Raw genomic sequence first — 27,457 nt, 5'->3', positions numbered from 1 at the left:
CGAGGCACCCGTGGGCTTCAAATCAAGTTTAATAAATAAAACAGCCAGGGATTCAAGGCAGTTATCACTTCACAGTGTGGTCCTTGGTGGGGTGAGGGAAGGTCGAGGCCAACTCTGCAGACGGGCTCGAGCCAAAACCCTCTCCTGCTGACACCCGGGGCTGGGGGAGCGCTGCCCTGGCCCCGTGGAGGACCCCACTCCAATTTGTAAACAGAAACATAAATAAAACGAGGGAAGCGAGGAAAGAGAAGGACCAGGACCCCAAACCATCTTGCTGGGGAGCTTCAACAGAAGTATGACCCACGGGGTCAGGGGAACGGACTGGAGCCAGCCCCTCGGTGCTGCAGGCAACGGCGCCTCGGTACCAAGAGGGTGCAGGTCACCTGTCTCCTCGACCCTACACCCGAGGCTGCTCCGGGCTGGAGACAGGGAGGAGGCGGGTGGGGCGTAAAGTGCGGCGTTTCCTGAAGTGGAGAGCAGGATGGAGGTCGAGGGTGGGCGGGGCCGACATCGAGGTATATGGCTCTGTGCCCCACGGGGTTTGGCACCGAGTAGCAGCTGCCCACGACCCCCGCGCTGGGGCAGCCTGTGGCCCTGCCAGGTGCAGGGAGATGGAGCCAAGCGGAGTGCTGAGGGCGCCCCAGGCGGAGGCTGCTGGTGGGGGCAGCATCCTGCCCCATCTCCCCACCTCCCTGCTGGGGCAGGGACACCTTCCTTGACTCTGCTGGCTAGCCGGGGCTGGGCCCTCCGCCTCCGGCCGCCCAATGGGTCCTGCGCTGGGGGCAGCAGCCTGGACAGCACGGACAATGGTGCCGGGCACCAAGGGTGCCAGTCTGTGTGTGAGGAGGGCAGGGCAGCGGCCCGGCCACCGCTCACCCTGTCCTTGACGTGTTCTGAAGCAGAGGAGACGTGACCCGAGGCCCACGAGGAGGGGAGGGGTCGGGAAGACTGGCAGAGGCAGGCCCCGCGGTGGCCCACGTCCAGTCCGGGCCACGCACGCCTGCCCGTGGCCAGGGATCAACAGGTCATCACGTTACAGCTGCAGGGGGAGAGACCGAGAAAGGGTCAGTCCAGTCCTACAGACGGCACGGCCTGGGTGCCGTGGGCTGAAACCGTGGCTCCCAACCTTGCCTCCCCCAGCAGACCGTGTTTTCACTTGTGCTGGCAGACAGGCTCCCCAAGGCAGCACTGTCCTTGGCGCCTGGGGAGGGCTGGTGGCTGGGGCAGGGGTGGGAGGAGCCTGGCACTGGCCCCGTTTGTACCTTTTTGGATTTTGAACCATATGAAAGTATTACCTAGTCAAAAAAATAAATAAGCCAAATTAAAAGTACAGAATAAAAGTAAAGAAACCAACAGAGCCTGCTCCATGTGGCCAAGCCATCCTCGGGCCCTTGGGGCACAGCCCTCCCCTCTCCACAGCGCAGCCTGAGGCTACGGGGGACCCAGGGTAGGGGGACCGGGGGCAGGGGCCGCACTCACTGTGACAGGGGCTCCGAGTGCAGCCCGGGGGCTGGGCACGCTGGGTGGGCAGCCAGGAAGGGATTCACGTCCCCAATGCCGATGAGTCCAAACTCGGTGACCGACAAGGCCACCTGTGCCGGGGCCACAGCCTCCTCCGGCTCTCCGTTCACATCCACGCGGCTAGAGATGAGAGGCAGCTCCTCGGGGAGGGCCCCGGGCAGGGCCAAGTCCACAGCCAGTCTCGGGCTGCTGCCAGGCTCCGGAGGGGCTGTGGCCGGGGGGTAGAAGGCTGGCTCGTCCAGGGCTGGGGGCCGCCTGGGCAGGGGAACAGCTGGGGGCGTGTCCAGCTGCTGGGACAGACGAGGCCCCGGCTCCGAGGACGGGAGGCTGTCGGAGCTCTCCCCAGGCTCACTGAGACTGCCGGCCGCACTGTCCACACTCAGCAGCTCTGCAGGGGAGAACACAGCTCAGGCCGGGCCCCAAGAGCACCACAGCAGCTCTCCTGGGACCCGTGGCCACCCATGCGAAAGCACACCCAGTTACAATCACACTCGTGCTTTCAGGCTGCAACCTCCACCGGGCTCCGGCCCAACCCGTGCAGGTCCAGCAAAGCCCATGGACCCTCCACACGGAGCTACTCCCACACACAGACAAAAGAAACCAGCAGGTCGTGACTCCTGGGTTTTGAAACCGAGACCAGGACACAACAGGTTCAGAGACATTAAAACAAATCAAACAGAATAAGAGAAGCTTGAAAGGCAAAGTGCAGATAAACGTGGAACCTGAGAAACGTCCGTACACAAGTCTGTGAGAAGCAATTCCACAAGGAGGCAGATGTGGTCCCCCTTTTAGGCAAACCATGGAACCAACCAGATTCTGGGACAACCTGAACCCCAGAGTACAACAGACTGAGTCAGTCCTCATCCTTAGCTCTGTGGTCACAGTAAGAAACTCAGTCCCGAGTCAGGCCTTGTCTTGCTCCCACGTGGCCCTGAACCCAGACACCAGGGAGCCTTGGACACTCATGCAACCGCCCACATGGCACCCAGGGCCACGGGACACACATAGTACCCTTCCACACAACAACCCAGCAAGTCCCCGTGGCCGCTCCTGCATGTGACACCCCACCTACTAGTCCTGGGGTAGAGCCCCGGGGGTCCCAGGTCAGAGCACCAGTGAGAAGAGGGTCCCCCAAAGGCAGGGACCCACCCCACATTCTCACCTGTGTGCATCCGTGCCAAGGGGTCCTGCTCAGAGCCCAGGCTGTCAGCAGCAGGGGGCAGAGGCGGCGAGGAGCGGGGGCGGCCAGTGCCGTCGGGGTCACTGCTGTCCAGGTCCTGATCTGCATCCCTGTGGGGAGACTGCACTGTGAAAGGGAGAAGCCTGCCCGGGACGCCCAGCCGCCCACCCTGGGGCCCTGGGAGCCCGCCGCACGCACGTGGCTCCTGACGGGCCATATTTCCTCCGGCCCAGCCTCGTCTGCTGGGAGAAGTAGTCGTAGCGCTCAGATTTCTTCCACAGGTAGTAGTACTCCACACACTCGCCCACAGACCGTGTGCGCACCTGCAGGACAGCAGACGTGTCACCTTGGCCCCCAGACACACAGAGACGGGTCCTGGAATCAGTACTCTTGGACAAAGCAAGATTCCACCTGCAGCCCCCACCACCCGCTTCCGAGCCGCCCCCGAGGCACATCCCCTCGCTTTAAGCAGGACAGAACCCCATCTCAGAGACCCCACCACCTACGGGCACAGACCTGGCACCCTGTTCTTCACTTCACGCCCACGTGTCCAGTGTCTACCTTCCTCTCCTGAGACCACAAGCTCCTGGAGACAGCGGCATCCACCCTGCCCCTCGCAGCTCCCAGCAGAGAGGGGCGAGACGACCCCTGGTGCAGACCCCGGGGACAGAGCACCGGCCCAGAGAGGACCATGTGTGAGCCCACGTCTCCCACTGAGTGCAGAGTGTTACTGACACTCCACGGGAGAGCTGCCCACGAGTGCAAACAAGATACCGTCAAAGACACGCCATGGGGTTGTGAACCCAACTCAAGATCGTATTTACAACAGGACACGGAAAACCAAAAAAATCCTTGTACATAAAGTATCCTGGGAGGAAAAGGTGCCACAAACACGTGTCCAGCATGCAGGTGGAGTCCACCTGCAAAAGCTCTTAGGGCACAAGATAAATCACGGCGACAAAACAACCATCACAGGGAATACAGTCAGCGACTCCGTAACGATGTCGCACAGCAGGAGAAGGCGACCACACTTCTCGCGCTGCATGCGGACTGACGCACGGGACTGTCCGTCATGATTCCATATGCCTGGTGCACGCCTGACACTAACGTGACCTTCTGTGTCAAGGACACTTCAATTAGGAAAAAACTCTTAGAAACCTCTTCTAACGATTGGGGGCATCTTCCCACTTTGGAGGTGGGGGTAAGTCCTCTGTGGTCTCCTGGGGCCAGCTCCAGCAGAAGCTTGAGAAGGAAACAAAGGCACTGTGCCAACGACACTGAGCTTAGGGAAGCAGCTGGGCTGTGGTGGGAACACAGGGTGCAGGGAACTACATCAGGCCACGAGGCACACATCGGACACCACGCTGGGCATGGTCAGCTGAGCAACATCCTTTCCTACACCAGCCCTGAGCAGCCCCCTCCTTCACCCCAAGCTCCTGGGAGAAGATGCTGAGGCCTGAACACGAGCACAGTTTCCACCAGGCCTTTCCCTACTGCCTATGTTCCCGGGAGCCGTGAGAAGGAGCCAGAGCTCCTGGCCCTAGAAGGACAGGACGACAGACTAGATGAGGGGTGAGGTGGGAGAGCCCCAGGGAGATGGACCGAGGGAAACTCAGACTCTGACACAGGACCACGGAAATATGCCCAGGCAGATGCCTCACGCTGCATGGCAGAGGGGCCAGGGCTCTGCCGAGAGGCCATTCTGGGAGTCATTCACAAAGCCACGGGCAAACGGCATCACCGTGGGATGTGCAGACACCAGCAACGATCCAGGTCTAGGGAAGGCATAGGAACCTGGCACTCAGCAGGGACCCCATCATGAGTTTCCTGCAGGTGGCAGAGGAACCCACGTCCTATAAGGAAATTAGGAGATCTGGGGCTGCAAGTAGGATCGAGGTCAGAGGTCAGCACTGCGGCATGGGCCCTGGGCACTGCACCAGGGATATGGCAAAGCAGTGCCCATGGACCACGAACAGGCAAGACTATTGAAGTTCACCCCTAAGAGTGGAGCCTTTGTTTGGGGACTGGAAGGTGGCCCAGCAGACATCAGCAGAGACTAGAACAAGACGCCAAGGGGCGTGTGGTGAGCCAGAGGTGGGCACTAGGGCTTCAGCCATGGCTCGCAGGAGTCTGCCCTGAAGCCGGTGAGGGGAGCCCCAACCTCACAGTGGGGTGAAGGTGATGTGTGCCTGGTCTCCTGAGCCCCTCCCAGCCCCAAAGAGCCCCCAGTAGAGCCCAGCGGGAGCAGGGTGGACAATGTGCTCACCTTGTTGGCCTGGATCAGGTGGAAATTCTTCCCATGCACTCGGAAGCCATGCTCAAAGTTCCTGCACTCCTCCTCACTCCAAGAACAAAACCCATCTGCAAACAGGAGGGAAGGCACAGCGGCATCAGTGGTGCCCAGGACATGGCAACAGCAGGGGGCAGGAAGGCCAGGGCCACACGCTCACCTCGGATCACCTTCACGTTGAACCGCAGTCTCCTCAGGGCCTCCTCTGCATTGAAATTGCATTTCACCAGCTCATAAAGCGCCTGGGAAGAAGCCACACTGACTTCCCACCTGATCGCCTCACCCGACCCACCCAACCCCAGAGCAACAGCCAGAGCTGTTCACACCACCATCCGGTACAAGGACACGGTGGGGGGGGGGGGCGGGGGTAGTCAACCTCCCTCCACGAGTGCGGATGTCAGGGGTGGTTCACAACACAGGAGTGGGGATGGGGGCATTCACACCACCTTCAGAGATGAGGACATCGGGGGGGCATTCACACCACCCCCGGGGCAGGGATGTTAGTGGGTGTTCAAACCACCCCCAGGAGTGAAGACTCTGGGGGGATGTTCACACCATTCTCAGGGGCAGGGACGTTGAAGGGTATTCACACCACTCTCGGGGGGGGGACACTGGGGGCATTTACACCACCCCCAGGGCAGGGATGTTAGTGGGTGTTCACACCACCCACAGGAGTGGAGACTCTGGAGGGATGTTCACACCTATCTCAGGTGCAGGGATGTTGAAGGGTATTCACACCACTCTCGGGGGGGGGCTACTGGGGGTGTTCACACCACCCCCAGGGCAGGGATGTTAGTGGGTGTTCACACTACCCCGAGTGGAGACTCTGGGGGGATGTTCACACCATTCTCAGGGGCAGGGATGTTGAAGGGTATTCACACCACTCTCAGGGTGGGGACACTTGGGGGCGTTCACACCACCCCCAGGGCAGGGATATTAGTGGGTGTTCACACCACCCCCAGGAGTGGAGACTCTGCGGGGATGTTCACACCATTCTCAGGGGCAGGGATGTTGAAGGGTATTCACGCCATTCTCAGGGTGGTGACACTGGGGGTGCTCATCCGTCATTTCCCCCATAACGAGTGTTTTTTGTTTCGATTTGCCAGCATCGCACGACCACACTGGGCAGAAGCCTCATGGCACACCACCCCCACCGCCCTCCTGGGGTGGCCTTTCCATTCCCCATGCCCCTTCATGCCTGAACACCCCTCCCCTCCTGCCCTGTGTGGTCCCCGGAGACACCTGAGCCGCTGACCTCTGACTCAGGGTGCTCCAGCGCCACGGCCCTCTGCACCCCGTGTGGCAGCCCCACCTGCTCGCTGTCTTTCACCGTTTCCCCCTCCGGGAGCTGCGAGCCCGCCATCTCGTGCCACCTCCGTTTCACCGCCCGGTACAGGAACTCCTCCACCTCCCTCTCGGGGAGGATGTTGGGGTCCCAGAGCAGCTGGTCATCGTTCTCGTAGACTGGGGAGAAGGAGGGCTGGGGTCACACCACAGGCACGCCGTCCGTGCTCACGCCAAGGGGCTCCCTCCTCTGACAGCCGTCAGAAGCCCCTGCCAGGGCACCTCCGGACCACCCGCCCAGTTCCTGCACAGACAGTACTTCGTGGCCAGTTAGAGTTCACTCCGGAACGCAGGTTGGTGTAATGTCTGAAAACCCATCAACATGAGGATGAAAGAGAAAAAACGACCGTCTCAGGAGACACAGAAACATACGAGACAGAACTCAAACCGTCAGCTGCTAACAGAAGGAAACGCCGTCCTCCAACAAAGAGCATCTATGGCAGCCCGCAGCCGACGACATACCAAACGGGACACTGAACACACCCCGAGTCTGCGAACAAGACAAGACGTCGTCCCTCACCCCCTCTCCCCTTCTGTCCTCGAGGTGTCACCAGTACGACACGGCGATGGAAAGAAACAGAAGACACAAAGATCGCCAAGAACGGAAGAAAAGCTTCAAAGTCACACGACCACATACGTAAGAAAATACCTACAAAGAACCTACAAAGTATTAAAATTGGTAAATAAGTTTAGCAAAGTCACCGTGTGCAAGATCATTCAAGACAACGAACTGCATTTCTACCAACAGAAATCCAGCAGACGTGAATTTTTCAAAAGATCTCTTCTAACAGCACAAACGGGCAATCCGGCGCGCACGAGACCGCTACAGACACCACCGCTGCATTTCGAGAGGGGAACCACACGTGTGGCCTGCAAGTGTCGACGGTGTCACCACACAGAGTCTCCACAAAGCAGTCTCAGGATTCCGACAACTCTAACCAACACCGAGCAGCCGACAAGCTAATTAGCAACTTCTACGGACGTACAAGCAGCTTCCTGAGGCTGGAGGGCTGGCATCGTCTCAGACGTGGGTCAGACAGCGTGGCGCCCGCCAGGGTCCCACAGGGGAGACCAGCGAGCAGAAGGCCCACAGACACACACGCGACAGACACTCCGCCCTGACAGCACCCTTGGCGGCGCGGCGCGGCAGGACGGCGTGCTCAATCGCGGAGCCCGCGCAGTGCACGGGTTGAAGGCTCCTAACCCACACCTGCAACCACACGCTCATCAGTACATCAAGTCGGAGCATCGCTTTCCACGCGACGGGGAAAATAAAGGGGAACAGCTTCCACGAAAACTCCTTTCACGGCACACACACAGTATGGTCAGAGCCAACTGCACCTCGGACATCATTGCGACTGAAGACACTGCCAACAGGGAGAAAACGTGGCGGTCCCGCGCCGATGACGGTCTTGCACCCGGAACGCCAGAAGGACCCCACAAGTCAGAAAGAGAACGGCAATTCCGTTTAAAAATGCGTAAAGAGCCTTGAGCAGTGCCTCACAAGAGATCTGCAAACGGCCAGTAAACACAACCCCTTTCCAGAGAATTGCCGATGAAAGCCCCAACCAGACAGCCCTCGTCACCCACAGACCCCGTCACGTGTGCGCGAGGACGTACACCAGCAGGGACTCCCACGGGTTGCTGGAGGGAGCCCGAGCAGCACGGGACAACTCCCAGCCATCTGTCCAGAAAGGTGCACGTATGTCCGCGGAAAGACACACACACAGACGTTCGGAGCCACGCACGGAAACAGCCGCCCTGTCGACCCACAGTACAACAGACGAGCAACGCGCTCCATCCGCACCAGAAAACAGCACACGACAGCATACGAGGTCCACACGCCACACGGACAGATTTAACGTCTCTGGGCTGGCGTGGAGGGAGACACCAGCTCCCCTCCCCTCAGGACCGAGGACCAGCCGTTCCCTGGAAAAGGCCTGGATGCCACACTCGGCCAAGGCTGGGGTTCCACACTGAGGTCTGTCCGCGCTCAGGACCCTCTGAGGGTGTAGCTAGGAAGCGTGCAGTGCTGCCTTCTTCTGGAGGAGGGTCTCAAGTGTCATCAGGGTCACAGAGATGCACCTCCACAGTCCCGTGACCCAGCTGACCTGCACTTTCCTGTCTCCTCCTTTACCCAAACTGCTTACGGGGGAGCAACCAACACATGCCACCAAGCCCACGTCCCAGCTCCTAGCCCGAGGCCTCAATATCTCTGCGGAGAGTCCATCTCCTCTGTCTGTCCCACCTCACCGCCAATCTCAGCGACTGAATAATCCTGGGAGAGACTCCTAAGCCAGGCGTGCCAGCCCTGGGCCCAAAGGGGCTTTGAGGCCAGGAAAACAAGACTTGGGTCAATAGCCAGGTGACTTCACTTTCCATTTTCTTCACCTATAAGCGAACACGGCAATGCCTATCTCAAAAGACCACGGGCCTCACTCCATTTTCCGGAGAACGAGGACAGACAGACATCAAGTCTGGGACAGAGAGCACCCGGTCATCTGGGACAAGACCTGGACACAGGACGAGCTGGGCAGGGAAAGGTGTGCACGCCTGGAGAGACGAGGACTGGGGCCTGGGCAGGAAGGGAAGGAGCAGGACGGGGTGGACAGAGCCGAGGGCAGGGGAGTGGGGTGCTGGCTGCACAGGGTGGCAGGACCACACAGCGCTGAGCTGAGGGACAGTGAGCAGGAAGGGGACACAGACTGGTCCACGTCCTCCTGCCCCTCAAACTCCCTCCAAGGACTGGGGAACTGGCTCTGGGTAGGCACGCAGCGAGTTCCTTCCTGGCTAGACTGGAGTTCTCCTTCTCATATCCCACACTTACTAGGCCCCACTTACGTTTCTCACCGTGACGGTCCAACTGCAGGCTGCTGAGGTCGGCTTGGAACTGAGGCCCAACCATGATCTCCTGCAAAGGCAAAGGCCCAAGACAGTCAGGGCTGATGAGAGGCCTGGCCACAAGGTGCTGATGTGGGCCCCAGGGCGGCCGTCCAGAGCCCAGGGCTCATCTTTGCCATCTCCCCACAGATGCCAAGTCCTGTGGTCTTGAGCACAAGAGGCGGAGGAGGGTGTGGGTGGGTGTGAGTGATGGAGTCTGCACCCACTTGTCCACCTGTCTGGTATAGCCAGTCACGTGGCAAGGGGGGGTGAGGCCCAAGGACCCTGGTGTTCTGAGGTCCAACCCAAAGGCCCCAGGACAGGACAGGGACAGGACAGGGACAGGAGCAGCTGTGTAAGTCCCAGGTCTCAGGAGCACGGTCAAGCCCCACCCCCGCTCACCTCTCGGGAGCCACGTGCTCAGCCCTGCCCTGAAGGGGCAGAGACCCACGTTGAGGGCGCCACTGGGTCAGAGCCACTCACCTTCTTACATTTGTTGGCAGGAAGAGGGTCCTCCTCTGTGTCGGACGACGTGGAGGAGCCAGGGTCTTTGTCCGCATCAGCCAGGAAGCAGGCTTTGGGGAAAGGGGAGCAGCTGAGTCACACCCACGGCACCGGGTGGCCCACCCTGGCTAGCGGGCTCTGGGGCACCACTGCACCTCCCCGACTCTCCGTCCACCTGACCCCATGTGACCCACACCCTGGCCAGATGACAGATGTGCAACGGGCACAGGACTGGGGACTCAGGAGGCTCCCCCTGCTGCGGGCGCTACCCCGCCAAGCCCGGAGCCTCAGCACCTGCCAGCCTCACCGGCCACACAGGCAGGCAGAGCCGAGGGGAGCACGGTCTCAGGGAGCTGCCCCAAATCAGACAGACTTTCAGTTACAGGAACCAACTCCCTCCTCAGGTCAACCAAAGCCACTCAGTCTCCGCCCACAGGTCATCAAGAAGGTGGGAAGCCCACAGGAGCTCAGACTGTAATCAGGGCACCCACGGGGTACAAGGCATCTCTGTGCACAAGTGCCTGGCCCCCAGCAGCCCGGGCCCCTCCATCTGCATCCCCAGAGCCGTGCCTGGCCAGCCCAAGGGCAGGAGCAGGAGGGACACCTACGTCCACTCTGGTTAGGAAAAAGGTCGGAGGCCTCATGGGAGGTCACGGATGGGGTCAGGTCATCAGCTGAGGACTGTGTCTCTTCCTCTTCTTCCCCTGAAAGCAAATCCTTCGCTATTTGTTCCTTTTAACAAGAAAGCAAAGAATGTGTTTGTGGTTTGTTTCAACGATCTCAAGATAACACACGGTAACGGCAAACAGTGCTGCTGATACCGTGACTGACACCGCGAGCCCCACTCTGGACACATCTGAGCGCGCCTGTGGGCCGCTCTCCCCCTCTGCAGACGAACAACCCAGGCGCGTGGGCAGGCCAGCAAGGGGCACTCCCTGAGCCCGGTCCTGCAGTCCAGGAACGAGACAGTCCCAGCTCTCTCCACTAAGCAGGTGGGTTTCACCTCCGGTGATAAAGCCTGCCCTGCTGACACCCGCCCTGTGACCTGGTCAGGACCCGGAGTGCCTGGCCCAGGAGAACCGAGCTGCATCTCTCCTCCCAGTCTCCGCTCCGCCCCTCCTCCAGCCCCAGCCCGTGGCCACTCTGACAGTCAGCTCTGACTGTTGGGGGGGGGGGGCTGTCACACCTGTCCTCCCTGAACCCTGGCCCCAGTCCACTCACCTTGTCCAGGGTCATGTCCGGGAGGTTGGCTGTGGTGTCACTGCCCTCGCTCTCCCGCTCCGAGATAGGGTCTGAGGCCTCATAGCCATAGAGGGCAAGCAGCTCGTCAAGGGGCATGTCGCTGCTCTGCAGGGGCAGGGTTGTGTCAGGAGGGGCTGCTCGGGGTTCCGTGCCTCCTCACCACACTCATGGCAGCTAACCCCCGCCAGACCCCCGTCCTGCACCCAAGGACTCCCTTAACCCCGGGGAGAGGCAAGGGCAAGACACCTGCACCCAGAGAGATCAACTCGGTGCCTGAGGTCCCCAGCCTTGAAGGGTGGGGCCAGCACCGGCCTCTCCCTCCACAGGGTCCTGCCCAGGCTTAACCCCAGCAACGGAAGACGACTAGCCATCTGTAACCCACCACCACACCTCGTGACGTCAGTGAATCAGAAGGGAAAACATGGCCGTGCTGATCAACGTGAAAGAAGTATCTGGTAGAATCCAACACCCGCGTCAGGTTAAAAAAAACTCTCAGTACAAGTAAGTAGGGAGCAGTCCGCCACATGGATACGACAGAGACGCCGTCAGCCCTCGCCGGCAGAGCACCCCCACTCCAGCTGAACGAGAAGGGAGGCTCAAGCCCACCCCAGGGAACGGACACGGTCTGCTGCTCCAAGCCGATGCAACGTGAGGAGAAGTGGACTGGGAAGGAAGACGTGAACCACCACCACCTTCCTCTCCAGTCCCGCCACCAGGTCACTGCTTCCCACGCCTGCCTCCCTCCTGCTGACGCCGGCGCTGTCCAGCCGCACCGTGTCCTCACCCCTAGTTCCCGGTCAGCCTCCCAGACGTCCTCGCTTGATCCCCCAAGATGCCAGTTCCTGCCCTGCCTCACCCCCCACTGAGCCCAGGACCCCGCTGATCGCGATGTTCACGCCACCGCCCACACGTTCTGTGTGCATTTGCTGGGGGACTAACACCGGAGCCCAAAGACCCCCGTGGGCCTGGGGCCCTTTCGCAGCGACTTTCCTGAGAACACGACGACATTATTTCCGGCTGTCTGTGCCGACACTCCTGCTGAGGGAGCACGTCACGGGTGGAGCGCGGCACCCTACAGTCGAGGCAGGAGCGCCAGAGTGCGCGAGCCGTCCACGGGCATCCCTCTTCTCCACCCACTCAGCTGTAAACGTGCTGCTTGTCCTCAAGAATGCCCTGTGCGAAGTTCCTGGGCTTATTCTCTCTCTCTGAGCAGACGTCGTTTTAATTTTTCACACGAGGAATGGGGAAGCACACGGAGTGCCCGCCACACCCCAAAATGAGGGTTGGTGCAGAAGCGCCTGAGTGCTGCGGTGGCAGCGCCCCCACCACGCAGCTCGACTCTCTCGGGACAGACCGACTGGCAGGTGATGACGGGCCTCCTGTCTGGCCCTGCGCAGACGTCTCAGACATGAGCCAAGTCGGCCATCCCTCCAGACGAACGACTGTGCTCACTGTAACAGCAAAACTCAGGCTTTTGAGCAAAAAACTTTAATTTTGGGAAATCGGGATCTAACGTGAGCTTGATAAATTTGCAACGTCACTTGTGAAGGTGATACAAAATGGCAGCGTTTCTGCTTTTATCTCGGAAATTACAATCTTTCTTAACTTGTTTTTTGAGTTCAGGTTAGTTAACACATAGTGTAGTATTGGTTTCAGGGCTAGAGCTCAGAGATTCATCAGTTCTAATAACACCCAGTGCTGATGCCATCACGTGCCCTCCTTGAGGCCCATCCCCCAGTTACCCCATCCCACCTCCCCCCCCCCCCCAGCAACCTTGCTTGTTTCCTAGAGTTTGGCGTCTCTTATGGTTTGTCTCTGTTTTCATCTTACTTTATTTTTCCTTCCCTTCCTCTGCGTTCATCTGTTTTGTTTCTTAAATTGCACACATGAGAGAGATCACATGGCATTTGTCTTTCTCTGATCTTAACCAGTTTTTAAAAATTATAACTGAAGAAAACCTAGATGAGGCATTTAACTAATACATGCCTGATTTTAGTTTTTAGTTAATTTTGAGATGTTTTAAACTCATTTTAAACCTGTTTAAACTGTTTTTCCTTTTTTGAAGAAAAGACTTCTGTCTTTAGTTATGAGACCAAACTGGCACCAAGCAATACATGGCACCAAGCTAGGTAAATGCCCCATGATTACTACTTAAAGAAAAAAAAATTCCCAATACTTGAAAGATGTTTGATGAAATCAGTGTTGATATTGTAATGAACTGAAAATCCACGTGCCGAAGTGCTAACCCCAACGTGACTGTATCTGGAGACTGACTTTTGCATCAAGAATCACAGTTAAATAGGACGTGAGGATGGGACTCTGATCCAGTAGGATTAGGTCCTTAAAGAGACCCCAGACAGCATGCCCGCTCTTGGCCACGTGAGGACACAGAGAGAAGGCAGCCACATCTAAGCCGAGAAGAGGGCCCTCACCAGAAACAACCCTGCCTGACCCTGAACACAGACTTCAGGCCTCCACAATTACACTGTTTAAGCACCCTGTCTACAGTATTAACAAGCAGGTTTCTTAGGTTTGGTAGTGTGAACTAACATTTGCAAGATGGACAGGCTGGAGAACCGGTATGTTGCAAACATCTTACAATGCAGAAGGTAACAGGATCTCAGGGGGGAAAAGCCAGTGACAAGCTCACCACCAATGGGTTCTAACATAACCACATCCAGAAAGTTCACAGGGTACAGTTGTAGAAACCACTCTGCAACCACCACCACAAAACTACCACTTACTGAACTTGGGTGCAGCATCAAGAAACGTGCACAATTCTCTGAGATGGTGGCCAAGTACCCTCCCCTCTTCCAAGAACAGATCTGTATGAGGCCAGGTTTATACTTCAGAACATATCACGACAGATTAACGTCTGCCTTGAAGACAGCAGCTGGGCTCTCATGTCTGCTTCTGCATTCTGCATTTGCAAAAATATAAAGCTATTCCATTCTTCTCTCCAACCTGTTTTTGGGTTTTCTTTTTTTTTAAAGACTTATTTACTCCATTTTTTAATACTTTATTTAAATTCAATTTAGTTAACATATAGTGTATTTTGGTTTCAGAGGCAGAGTTTAGTAATTCATCAGTCTTACATAACACCCAGGGCTCATTACATCATATGCCCTCCTTAGTGCCCATCACCCAGTTACCCTAACCCCCCATTCCCCATTCCCTCCAGCAACCCTCAGTTTGTCCCCTATGATTATGATTAAGAGTCTCTTATGGGATGTTTCCATCTCTGGTTTCATCTTGTTTTATTTTTTCCTCTTCCCCTATGATCCTCTGTTTTGTTTCTTAAATTCCACGCATGAATGAAATCATATAATTCTCTTTCTCTGATTGGAATATTTCACTTAGCATAATACCCTCTAGTTCCATCCATGTTGTTGCAAATAAGATTTTTTTGATGGCTGAGTAATATTCCATTGTGCGTGTATATATAAATATAGATGTACATATAACCCACATCTTTATCCATTCCTGTGTCGGTGGGCATCTCGGCTCCTTCCACCGTGTGGCTACTGTGGACATCGCTGCTGTGAACATGGGGTGCACGTGCCCCTTCGGGTCACTGCATCTGTATCTTTGGGGTAAACCCCCAGTAGTGCAGTTGCTGGGTCATAGGGTCGCTCTACTGCTAATGTCCTGAGGACCCTCCACACCGTTCTCCAGAGAGGCTGCGCCAGCTCGCGTTCCCGCCAACTGGGTAGGAGGTCCCCCTTTCTCCACATCCTCGCCCACATCCGTCGTTTCCCGACTTCCTGATTTTGGCCATTCTGACGGGTGTGAGGTGGGATCTCAGTGTGGTCTTGACTGTGTTTCCCTGAACTGAGTGACGTGCAGCATTTCTTCATGTGTCTGTTGCCCATTTGTATGTCTTCTTTCGAGAAATGTCTGTTCATGTCTTCTGCCCATTTTTAATTGGATTATTTGTTCTTTGGGTGTTGAGTTGGAGGAGTTCTTTATAGATCCTGGATACTAACCCTTTACATGATAAGATATCTGCAAGAATCTTCTCCCATTCTGTCGGTTGTCTTTTGGTTTTGTCGACTGTTTCCTCTGCTGTGCAAAAGCTTTTTATCTTGATGAAGTCCCAATAGTTCATTTATTCCAGAGAGATAGAGAGTGAGAACATAGGAGAGAGGAAGAGAGGGAGAGAGAGAATCCCAAGCGGACTCCCCTCTGAGTGCAGAGCCTGACATGGGGCTCAACCCCACCACCACGAGATCAGGACCTGAGCCAAAACCAAGAGTCGGGCACTCAACCGACTATACCACCCAGGCACCCCCAACCTATTTTTGTTTTAGAAAAGTTACTTTTTCATCTTTTTTCAAGATTTATTTATTTCAGAGAGAGAGAAAAAGAGAGAGCTGGGGGAGGGGCAGAGGGAGCCAGAGAAGCAGATGCCCCACTGAGCACAGAGCCCGATGTGGGGCTCGATCCCACCACGAGATTGGGAGCTGAGCCGAAAGCAAGAGTCGGACGCTTCACTGACTGCGCCACCCAGGCGCCCCTATTTTTTTTTCATTTTCATAAATGTCTGTTGTTTCTATTAAAAATGCATTTACTGTATAATCTACATAAAGCTCTTTGAAATCCTCAATAATTTTTAAGAGCAAAAAGGGGGTACTGAGGCCAAAAAAGAGAGAACAGTGGGTTTAATACTTAGAGCCCTAAAGCCCCAGAGCCCCATGACCAGGTCTGGCCTTACCCCCCGTGACCTCAGCTCCTAGCACAGCACCTGGCGCTTCAGAGACACTCAGGCGTAACTTGTCCCTGTGAGCAGCCCGGGGACCGGCTCCACCAAAGGCAGAAACAGTGAGTGACCCAGAGGTCCCAGCCACTCAAGGGCAGAGGGACCAGCTTAGCCAAGTACCTGAGCAATGAAGTCCTTCTCCAGCCCGCCCTCGGGCTTCTCCGGGCCTCCCGCGGCCTGCTCGCACTGCTCCCGGATGCCGTAGTTCTGGGAGAGGATCTCTACGAGGTTGAACTGATGGTCTGCAGAGCCCATGGACACCACTGTGGAGAAGACACCAACCTGCATGAGCTGCTCACCCCACACACCCCAACCATCGCGCAGGGCAGAGGGCGGCTGGGGTAGGATGCGACAGAGGCCCAGCTGTCACCAGGCACAAGCCCCACAGCCGTGGCCATGTGTACACATGTGTTCATGTACACACACGGGAAGGTCTGTGTGTGTGGTCAGCACGGCCAGTCACCACGGAGGAACCCCCAACAGAACGACTGCAGAGAGAAGAGCACGCCCGGCTAGCTGTACACACACGTTCTGGAAATGCGGGGGATGTGTTCTCCAGGGGGCTCGCTCGGTGTCCCCTCACACAGACACCTGTGGCAGTGTGGGGAGGAGCCCACAGACTAGGAAGAAGTGAGCACCGGGGGAGCCCGGGCACAAAGAGCAGAAGGACCCAAGAGGGCCAACGCCCCGAATGCGGTGCCCTCAGCTCCTGGAACACGGAGGTGATGCCGCACGCACACATCCATGCGTCACTGCAGGGACAGCACGGTACAGGGAGACACACAGGAGGCCCGACAAACGCCAGTCCTTCCTCCTTCCTCAGTGGAGCCACAGCACGACCACCTGCACTGGTCAATGACATGACCAGATTTTTGGTTTTCCCAAAAGAACCAGGATGCGTTCGTTCATCGCTCTCTCTCCACCCTGGTCTTCGGTCAGTCATATTTAAAGAAAACAAAGACGAAAGGAAATGGCGAGGGCTCCATCCACCCAGCCCAGGGAGCAGCAAAGGCTGCGGCTGGCCTCCTCCCTCCACCCGTTCCACACGCAGGAGGGGGAGCTGCAAGGGGCCAGCTTGGGGGCGGGGGGTGCAGAGCACCTGGGAACAATGCCCACCTAGCACCAAACAACCCAGTTTTCCTGCCTTGGCTGAGGTGCTTGCCAAGCCAGTGGGCCACCCCACGATGGAGGCCCTCTGGTCCTCTCCTGGGCTGCCCTGCCCCCATAGAAGATGAGAGAGTCTCAGCCACTCGGCCCACACACACGTCCTTGGACTCTGGGAGCCAGCACACTGTGTCCAGTTCTGCCCAGCTGAGCGAGATGCGCTCTCTTACAACCACAGAGGCCCCGGTGGCTGTGGGCAGGGGAGGAGCGGGGCAAGGAAGGTACCTGCTGCCGTCTGCAAGCTGGGCTCCCCGGGGCACAGGCTGTGAGTGAGGCAGGAGGCCACGCCAGGGCTCTGCCTTTCCAGTGAGGAGGCCTGCAAAGGAACAGAAGCAAGGTTGGCTCGGCTGTCTTGACCCGCTGGCGGAGGCCTCTGCAGGACGCCTGGGAGCTGGTACAGCTCAGAGCCCAACTCCTCAGGCGACCTCAGGAAGTGGCCTCAGCTGGGAGAGTCTCCTGTGGCTTCTGTGCAGAAACTGACAGATTCCAAAATACATACAAAAAGTCAAGGGACCCAGAGAAGCTAAAACAATCCTGAAAGAGAAAAGTTCCTGATTTTGAAATTACTACAAAGCTCCAGTGGTCAGAACAGTGTGGCACTGACATAAGGCCAGACGCGGAAATCAAAGGAACAGACCTGAGAATACAGAAACAAACCCACAGTCTTGCTGCCAACGGAATCGCAACAAAGGTGACAAAACAACTCAGTGGGGAATGAACGGTCTCTCTGATAAATGGTGCTGGGACAACAGGAAGTCCACAAGCAAAAGAATGAAGCCAAGAGCCTACCTCACACCACACACAAAGGAGCTCAAAACGGACCCAAGACCTTCAATATGAGAGCTAAAACTACAGAAGAAAACACAGGAATCAATCTTCTGTGGCCCTGGACACACGCCGCAGTTTCGTGGATAGAACATCAAAAGCATAAGCAACAAGAGGAAAAATACACCAACAAAAAATGTTTCTCCTGAAAGGACATCATTGAAGAAGTGAGAAGACGACCCACAGAGGGAGACGAGGTCTGCAGATCACGAGAAGGGGCCCATATCTGGAATATGTGAGGAACTCTTTGACTCACTAATGAAGAGGTAACTCAATTTGAAAATGGGAGAAAAGGGGGAGCGCCTGGGTGGCCCAGCTGGTGAAGCGACTGCCTTCGGCTCAGATCATGTTCCTGGGGTTCCAGGATCGAGTCCCTGCTCAGTGGGGAGCCTGCTTCTCCCTCTGACCCTCCCCCCTCTCATGGTGTCTCTCTCTCTCTCTCTCTCAAATAAATAAAATCTTTAAAAAACAAAAATAAAATAAAATAAAATGGGCAAAGGATCTAAACAAACGTTTCTCCAAAGAGACACGCAGGTGGCCAATAAGCACACAAGAAAATGCTCAACAGAAGAAGTCAATCAAAGGACGGAATGCAACATGGGGCAGGTGCTCTGGGAGACAGTCAGCAGTCCTGCAGAAGGTAAGCAGGTTACAGACGACCCAGCAAGTCCACTGCTAGGTGGACACTGGAGGGCTCAGACTGTGTCAATACGCCACTCTGGTGCACGGGGTATTCTGAGATGACGCCAACCGAGCAAAACCAGACACAGGATGAGCTTCAAAGCGGACGTAATTCCGAGTGGGTGCCTCCCCCCAAGCCCGTATCCGACTTCCCACGACTTGTGCCCACACAGACTCAGTCCTTCTGTCACGTGTACCGCTCTTCTGAAGAGGTGCCCACAGGACCCCAAGCCCTGACCACCCCTGGGTCACTCACTACGACTTCTCCCACGGGGTGGGTGCTGCATGTGTTAACCGACTGCTTAGTTCTCTCTCGACAGCCTGTCTTCTGTCAGTCTAAATCACAGGGCCCCCACCTGAAAACCGAGGACGGGCTGAGGGAGAAGGGACACACATCTGCACTAAAGCTCACACGTGAACGTTCATGGTGGGACCTTCATGAGAGCTGAAGGTGGGAAGAACACAAACGTCCATCAGCTGATGAAGACAAACCAAAGCAGAACAATGGAGCGTCCCTCGGCTGCGAGCAGGAGCGAGGCGCCCACACGCGCTGCCCCGGGGACGGACCCCGAGCCCCAGACGCTCAGGGAGGGAACCAGACACAGAAGGCCCCGCGGCGTGTGAGTCCACGTGGGGGACACGTCCAGAACAGGCTCCTCCACGGACGGGAAGGGGGCTCGTGGGGGCTGGAGGCTGGAGAGGGGATGTGGGGGTGACTGCTGATGGGGACGAGTTCCTTTTTGGGGTGATGGAATGTTCTAAAGTTGACCGCGGACAGTCATACAGCTCTGAATGTACTGAAAACCACAGTTCTCTGCACGTGAAAGTAAGTGAATTGTGTGAATATACCTCAGCAAAGCTGTCTGCACGCACGTGCACAAACACACACACACACACACACACAAAATCTGAATATTTAACAAAATTAAGCTTAGGATTTAGAAAAAATTTTCTAAGAATTTCCTCACTGGGTCCTCAAGAAAACCTCAAGAGGTTGTGTAATCTTCCTCCCACTAAGAGAAACAAGGGAACTAAGCTCAGAGAGATCAAATCACTTAACCAGAGTCACACAGCATGTAAGCAGTACAACTACAAACTCCCACGCAGGCTCTGTGGCTCCAAGACCCTTTACAGACCCAACACCATAAATCAAAGTACAGCAGAGTCCCGAGAAAGAGCTGGGAGACAAAGCCAAGCCACCGGCACCTGAGCACGGCAGGCTGGGGCAGACAAGGACCATGGTGCAAAGACGAGGAACATGCCGCCGGGTGGGACTGAGGCCCCAGCTCCCCTGGGAGCAAGTGTGGCGTGCGTGTGTGTGTGTGGCCTCCGCCAGGACTGTGGAGAGTTCTGAGCTCTGGGCAGGCAGTGTCTTAGGAAGCGTAGCCCCAGGGTGGCAGAGGGGGTCAGTGGGATGGACCTGGGACCCCCCAGCAGGGGCTGGAAGCAGGCAAGGAGCAAAGGGCACGGTGGCCGGCCGCAGGGCCTCACCTCCAGGGCACAGGGGCTGCCATCAGCCCACGTGGTTTGCACCCATGGGGCCAGCATCCTAAGTGTCTCTGAAATCAGACCTGCTGACTCGCCAGCCTCCCGGGGCTCCCTCTGCCATCTCAGCCAGGGCATCTCAGCAAGGGCTGGCTTTCTGTCTCCTGCTACCAAGAGCTCTGACTAACAGGGGAAACGGAGCAAGGGCAGAGTGCAGACAGCCCATCTTCCAGGGACAGTCAACTCTGCTCCCATGCGGCACCACCCAGGAGGGCCTCAGGTGTGGCGGTCTGAGGTCCCTGACAGGGTCTGAGAAGCACGCGGCCCTCATCTGACACAGAGGTTCAGGCAAAGGAGGGGAGAGGAACAGCTGGGAGTGACAGAAAGGGCAGCAGCGGGAAGCCCGGCCCCCTAGGGCAGGGGCTGGGGGAGGGGGTGTCCGTCTCCAGGCGGGGGTGGGGGGACTGCTAGGAGCACCCAGTGGCCTCAGATCCCCTAGTTCATTCCCAGATGACTCCAGGGTCCTCGAAACTCACCAAGGAACACAGACTTCATGGTTCTCTTCCCTCCCTGCCCCAACATCTGACCTCTAGATGTGAGCCCACCCCCAAAAGTGGGATTCCCACGCGCTCCACTTCCTTTGTTCAGAACACTCTGGGTGTTTCCATCAGAGGGAAAGCCGTCCATTTTGCCAAGGTGGAAAAAAAAAAAACAAAAAAAACAGGATGGGGAGCAGGCTAAAGGAATTCTGGGTAACAAAAAGTAAGGGAGTGAGGAGGAAAGGAACTGTGGAGACATGGTTCCAAAGAAGTGGGGAACCCAGGTCTTGGCAAGGACAAGAGAGCTCATCCGTCCCGTCTCAGGTGGACCCTGACGGCTCGGCTCCGATGTGGAGGCCAGTCACTAGGAGAATGGAATGCAGGGCCCTCCTCCCCGCCAGCGTCTGGTTCCTCCCACTGCCCTTCCGGGCACAACCCACAGCAACACCGTGGCAGACTGCACACTCCAAATTGGCAGCACCCACGTGCTCTTCTCCCACTGAGATGCTGGCTGGCCTCCCCCCTTCCAGAACTGAGGTTCTGTGCCCCCTCCCTGGGGACCTGGATGGGCCTGGGACTTGGGGCGGGGGGCTCCATGTGACTTAAAATGCAGCTCTTCGGTTTTCTTCTGGGACAGTCACCCAGCCACCACGCTGTGAGGAAGCCCAAGCCACACAGAGAGGCCGTGGGCACGTGTCCCAGCCCGCAGCCAGCGTCCACAGCCACGTGTGAGCAGGGAAGCCTCCTCCACCCCGGCTGGCTCCAGCCCCAGCTACCAGCCCACGGCCACAGCAGGAAGACCCTGAGTGAGAGCCGCCCGGCAGAGCCCAGCCAACCCTCTGTACCACAGAAGATAATAAAACCATGGCCGTTTCAACACCACGAATTTGAAAGCGATTGCTTACACAATGACAGCAAGAGCCTCCACCTAGCCCCGCTGCCCCACCATCCACGGAGCACTTAGGCTGGGCCGGGTGAGGCAGCAGGCCCTGGGTGCCCTGCAGTCAACGGGGAAGCAGGTTCCGCCTGCCTCCGCCCACACGAGTTACCAGTGTCACCAGGACACAGGGAACAAACCAGTGGGAGCGGGCATGCACAGCACTGAGGGGAGACCTTGCAGTGCTGGGACAGCACGGAGACAGCGGAGTCCCTCCGAGGAGGACACAAAAGGGAGCCAGAGCAGGAGTGGGGGCAGGGGGAGGTCTGTGGGGACCCAATCGCTGGGCTGAGGATCACAGACAGGAGATGCACTTTACCCAGAGAACAAAGGAAAGCTCTGGAGGGTTTTATGGACAAGACAAAGACAGTGTACTTGGGTCTTTCAAAGATTCATCTGGTATGGTGAGGCAGACGGTACAAAGCTCTCCCATCTTTCCTCATGGTGCTGAGGGTTACTGCAGCACCACCAGAACTCAGGCAGCTAACACCGATCAGGCACTTACTGGGACCTTACACACTGCCGTCTTCAGTGCTTAGAGACTGCTCGTCACCGGTAACTTCGTAAGGGTCAGCCTCCCCGTGCACGCCACTGGGAGACCTCTTGACTCTAGGGTCTTCCCATTTCAGAGATGGGGAGACAAAGCTGTGGACATTCAGTCATCTGCCCAAGGTCACAGACAGTGGGAGGCTCGAGCAACAGGTGTCCTGGGCCCAGGCTGGCTGCACTCATCACTTCCAACACCCTCACACTTGCCGGTCCTTTACTGACCAGCCTCTCGGGCCCTTTAGGACAGGCACCGTGGGGTCTGTGCTCACATCGAGACCCTCGGGGCCTCACACAGAGCCACGCACACGGGGGAGCTCACACACAGCCCTCCTGCAAAACCAACTCAAATTCACTCCACGGGGCACCACCGCACACAGTGAACAGGTGGGACACGGACACCCTGGGCAGCTGGCTGCTATGAGGGCTCCAGGGGCTCTGCACCGGGCTAGGCAGAGTCAAGACCCAAACCCAGCAGCTCTGCCAGGCCAAGCATGCTGCCCAAAGGCCACCCTTGTCCCTGAGCCAGAAGCACACACAGACACCAACACACTACCACCACAGCCCTACTGGCTTCTGCCTCTGATCCCAAGGCCAACCACCGCCCTATGAGGCCTCAGTTTCCCTAAATGCCCCCTCAGAAAGGAGAACAGTCTAAGAACCCTTTGGATACAGCCACCCAGCACAACTGGCTGCTGAGGTCTGGCCTTGCACCCAGACACCCACACCCTCTTTGGCGCAAATGCAGAGCCTGTTGCTGGCCCTCAGAAGGTCACTTGTGGGAGAGAATGGCCACTCCCACCCTGCACCACACCCACCCGTGTTGTGCTACAACATGAAAGCCCACTCAGCCCCACCACATGCCGAATACCCCACACACGTGCTAAGTCCGGCTGGGTGGGTACCTTCTCCTCTCCGGGCCTCCGGGGCCCCGCCCATCTCACGAGGATCGCTTGCTGAGCCCGAGGCCCTTGTGGGGTTGGCCTTAACTTCTGCGTGCCCAGACCGACACGTCACGTACCAAGAGGCGCATTTACTGAGCCCCGGCAGGTGCACCGTCTCGTCTGACCCTCAGCAGGGCCCTCAAAGGTGAAGGCAGTCCGCCCTGTCTTAGCCAACATTCCAAAGTCAAAAAAAAAGGCCCACCCGAAGTGAAAGTTTTCCGTCCCTGGTTTGACGTGACGTGAAGCTATTTGCTGACTGTGTTTGCCCAGACGGTCCTTGGCGGGTCTGATCAAGCGTCACGGTTCCAAACCCTACACATCCTCGAATCGGAAAATCTCTGCATCCCAAAGCGCATCTGGCCCCAGGGATTTCGGGGAAGGGGTCTTAGGCCAGCTTCACGGACCAAGAACGGAGGCTCTGAGAAGTGAGGCTGGTCGGCCCGCCCGGAGGAAGCCCCGACGCCCTAGGCCCCCACCGCACCCCCCGCCCCGTGCCGGGGATGCTCAGGGCGGGCCCAGCGTCGGAGTTCGAGTCCCGCCCGGGGTCTGGGCGGAGCGACTGTGCGGTGCCCCGCACCGTGGGGGCTCGCGAGCAGACTGCGATGCGGGTCCCACCCGGGGTCCCGACGGGCGAGCGCCGCGCGCCACGACCGCGCGCCCAGGAAGCGCACTCCGCAAAGTTGGCCAGCGCGGGGAGGGCAGGGCTGCGCGCCGCCGGGAGCGGGGGTCCAGGGCCGAGGCCCGCGGAAGCCGCGCTGGGGATCGAGGGCCCGGGAAACCGCGCAGCGCAGCGGGGCGCGCGCCCCCACCCCGCGTCCGCCCTCTCCCCGCAGGCCCGCCCCGCCCCTGCCCACCCCACCCCGCGCTCCCGCCCCCCGCCCGCACATGCGCACTGCACCCCGCGATGTGGCAGCCGGCGGGGGGGGGGTGGTGGCCGGGGGCGGCCGCCGACGGAGCTCCGCGCCCCTCGGGCCCCGACGGGCGCGGCGCCCCGGGCCCGGCCTCCGCGCCCCGGGGCGGGGGGTATCCGCGCCCGGAGCCCCGGCGCGGCCGGGCCCTGCGGCGGGGGCCGCGGGCGCGCGGGGGCGGGGGGCCGGCTCCCCCGGCCCGCTCACTCACCTCCGCCATGGCCGTGTGTGCGCGGGAGGCGGCGGCCGCGCCGGGATCCCCGGATGCGGGGCCGCGCGCTCATTGGCTGCAGCGCCCGGGAGGGCGGGGGCGCCGGGCGGGGCCGGGGCGGGGCCGGGGCGGGGCGCGGGCGGGCGCGTAGTAGGTGCGCGGAGCTGGCTGTGCGGGGAGCGCGGAGCGGGCGCGCGGATGGGGTGTGTGGGGCCGCCGCCGGACGCCGGCCTGGGCCGGGCCTGGGTGCGGGGTGCCGCGGACCGAGCCGCTGGGCCCTGGCAACCACCCCTGCGCGGTGAGCCCTGTCCCGTTTCCTCCTTGCGACCCCCTGGCTAAGTACGGTCAGTGCCCCGAGTGGGGGCCGCGGCCGCGGGTCGCCCGTGCGCAAGTGCTGGGGCCAGAATGGAAGGCTGGGCAGCGTGCTTCTGGAACTTTCTGCACTTTTGCCCCAGCGAGGACCCATCTCGCGTGCCGCAGAGTCGACCGAGGCTGCCGAAAATGTGCCTGTAGACGATCCTGGAGGAGGTGGCTGCCCGGTGCTCGGAGCCAGTCCCGCAACAGGGAAGGATCCGAACCCGGGGCCATTTGGCTCTGAACGCCCTTGCTGTTTTTAGTTTCTCGATTAAATGTCCGTGGGCCGTGTTCACGTTCCGAACCTGTGCCAGGCACTGGGGTGGGGGGGGGGACTTTGAACCCGACAGCCCTAACATTTTAAATTTCATTGAAACATTCGCCACATTTTAGATTTCAGGCTGACAGGGCCTGTGAGCACCAGGAAAGAAGGTGTAACAAGAGAGGTGTCATCGAAAGCAAGAAAGGAGGGGCGCCTGGGTGGCACAGCGGTTAAGCATCTGCCTTTGGCTCAGGGCATGATCCCGGCGTGATGGGATCGAGCCCCACATCAGGCTCCTCTGCTATGAGCCTGCTTCTTCCTCTCCCACACCCCCTGCTTGTGTTCCCTCTCTCGCTGGCTGTCTCTGTCTCTGTTAAATAAATAAATAAAATCTTTAAAAAAAAAAAAAAAGAAAGCAAGAAAGGACGCAGGGAGGCCAGTGGGAGGCCATCAGCCAGCAGAGAGGTCATCTGGTGACTAGGGTGGAGGGGTGCGGACAGAGGTGGATAGTTTGGGAAGGTAGACCCCAGAAGACCCCCGATGCAGTGAAGGGGAACAGGGTGTCAGGACAGCTCCCCAACTTCTGGCTGGCACAAAGGAGTGGATGGTGGTTCCCACCAAGACTGGGGCGGTGGGGAACTCAAGAGCCTGTCTCTTTCCCAGCTCTCAGCCAGGGCAGTACTGAAAAGTTGAGATCCATCGGGGCTGATGCTGGGTATAAATGCATTATCCCAGCTCACTGAGAATCCCCCGGTCAGGAGAGAGAACCACTCTTGAACCATCTGCCCTGCCCTTGACAGTTACAGGAGTCAGTTAGCTCCCTACTCCTTCTGTTGGAGGTGCAGGCCATTGTGACTGAGGGTCCTCACTGATCCATAGAGTACTTAGTCATTCACTCATTCATTCATCCACTCATCCGTTCACTCATTCCGTCAATCAATGAACTAAAGCACCTCTCCCCTGCAGCCGTCAACTAGGTACTGGGCTTGCAAGGGTCCAGCAAGGCAGGGAGATGACCAACGGTACGGTGAGAGGGGGTGTCTCTGTTCTAACACATGGCAGAAACCCAGGAAAAGGGTTTAAGTCAACCTGGGGTAACCAGAGAAGACCTGGTGGAGAGGGCTTTGACAAGAATCATCAGAGAGATGTGGAGGGGGAGGGGAGGGACCCAGAGGAAGAGAAGGACCTTTTTAAGGTCTGAAGGTCTCTCTCCACAGACTGATTATCAGTTACAGTGTAGTAATGAGGCAACATTGACCCAGTGATAAACAATGAACTTGTAGTGAGGGGAAGATGGATGCCATGTTCCTCCCAACGTGATACCCTGAGAAGGACACTACACGACTTAATCTGGCCGGGAATGCATAACCTGTATCTGTACTTGAGAAAACTGCAGACAAACCCCAAGTAAGGAACAAAGAAGGACTGTATTCTTCAGAAACGTTCATGCCATTAAAAACCAGCCTTTCAGACAAGACAGCTAGCAGTGCAGAGGGAAAGGCTATAAGGAGCATTATTGGGTCAGTTGACAAAACCCGAATTCAGATGTGGGTTAGATAAATGTATTACATCGATGTCAAGTTTACGAAATTGATAACTGGTCTGTGGTTCTGTAAGAGTATTCATATGTTCAAAAAATTTACACTGAAATATGAAGGGGTTAATATAGACTGAATGTCTGTGTGCCCCCCCCCCCCAGAATTCATGTATTGAAATCTAGTCCCCAGTGTGATAGTATTAGGTGGTGGGACCTTTGGAAGTTCAGGAGGGTGAAACCCAGATGAATGGGATGAACAGCCTTATAACAGAGACTCCAGAGAGCACCCTCGCCCCCTGCCCTGTGAGCATGCTGCCTATGAGCCACCCAGCAGGTCCTCACCAGACACCAAATCTGCTGGGACTTTGATCGTGGACTTCCCAGCCTCTAGAACGGTGAAAAATACATTTCTGTTTTTATAAGCCACCTGGCCTGTGGCATTTTTGATAGAGCAGCCCAAAGGACTAGGACACGGGTGAGATTCCATGATGCATGCGAATTCTGTGGCTCGGAAAGCGTGATTTGTGTCTATGCAACACACACGGGGGTGGGGATGGGAGGGAGCCAATGATAAAGCAAATGGGGCAAAATGTTAGCGGAATCTGGGAAAGTAGGTGGAGACTTCTTTCCCCTATAAACCTGAATGGTTTTCAAAATAAAAAGTAGAAGAAATAAAGCTAAGAACACAAAAAGCAGTGTCCTGAGCTGAGTCTTAAAGGAGGGAAAAGAGAGGCCGGGAGGGCCCCCCGGGCAGTGGGGACGGCAAAGGCAGAGGCCCGGAGGCCTGAGTGGGTGTGGGCGTCTGTGCCCATGCAGCCTCTCGGCTCTCGCCTGCCCAAGCATGGTGGGAAGTGTGCAGCACCCGTGGTCTGACAGGGGCTGGTGACAAAGCACTCAGGCCCTTTAGGGACTGGGGTCTGGGTCAGCCTCAGACACCAGAGAGAGAGCAGTGGAGAATGTGTACGGGGGGGGGGGGGGGGGGTGACAAGTTTCAGCCGCGGCTTGAGGTGGGTCTGCAGGTCGCAGCTCACCCCGCTAATCTACATCTTGCAAGTTTTCCCTCAGAAAAAGAGGCCCAACACAATCCTGGGTGAAATGTTTCCAGAACATACCACATGGAGCTGAGCGGTTCTGGGTGGACCTGGTAGGCGCACCACCCAAGCCCCACACACGTGCAGGCGGCGCTTCTCCCAGCTGCCCGGGGTGATGGTGGCTGACGGCTCTAAGCTGAGTGTCTCCCGGGCCCTGCCTTCAGCCAGAGGGTGTCCCCCTCCTTCACAGGGGCTCCCCACACCCAGGGACTCGTCCGTGCAGATACATAAAGCCGGCACGTGTGGCCAAGAG

The 27,457-nt window shown here is 57.7% G+C and overlaps 1 protein-coding gene across 5 annotated transcripts; it reads right to left on the bottom strand.

Annotated features, from left to right (window-relative positions):
* Positions 1 to 11: 11 nt before the first annotated feature.
* MIER2 (MIER family member 2) lies at positions 12 to 24,006 on the bottom strand. 5 transcript variants are annotated; one of them, XM_087867476.1, is made up of 14 exons: positions 23,961 to 24,006; positions 17,110 to 17,200; positions 15,841 to 15,983; positions 10,941 to 11,066; positions 10,328 to 10,451; positions 9,699 to 9,790; positions 9,177 to 9,246; positions 6,247 to 6,455; positions 5,152 to 5,233; positions 4,968 to 5,062; positions 2,900 to 3,024; positions 2,684 to 2,811; positions 1,480 to 1,909; positions 12 to 1,295 (listed from the first exon to the last, which is right to left on the bottom strand). In XM_087867476.1, the coding sequence occupies exons 1-14, from the start codon at positions 23,967 to 23,969 to the stop codon at positions 1,292 to 1,294; spliced, it is 1,728 nt and encodes a 575-aa protein (XP_087723602.1). In that variant the 5' UTR covers positions 23,970 to 24,006; the 3' UTR covers positions 12 to 1,291. The 5 variants fall into 5 exon arrangements, with proteins under 5 accessions (XP_087723602.1, XP_087723600.1, XP_045660789.2 ...); XM_087867474.1 differs by having other exon boundaries at positions 12 to 1,039; XM_045804833.2 differs by having other exon boundaries at positions 12 to 1,039; positions 6,304 to 6,455.
* Between the last annotated feature and the right edge of the window lie 3,451 nt (positions 24,007 to 27,457).

This window comes from Ursus americanus, chromosome 14 (assembly GCF_024610735.1).
Source record: "Ursus americanus isolate L20-20 chromosome 14, mUrsAme1.1.p, whole genome shotgun sequence".
Taxonomy (NCBI): domain Eukaryota; kingdom Metazoa; phylum Chordata; class Mammalia; order Carnivora; family Ursidae; genus Ursus; species Ursus americanus.
This window is presented reverse-complemented; position numbering and strand designations above follow the sequence as displayed.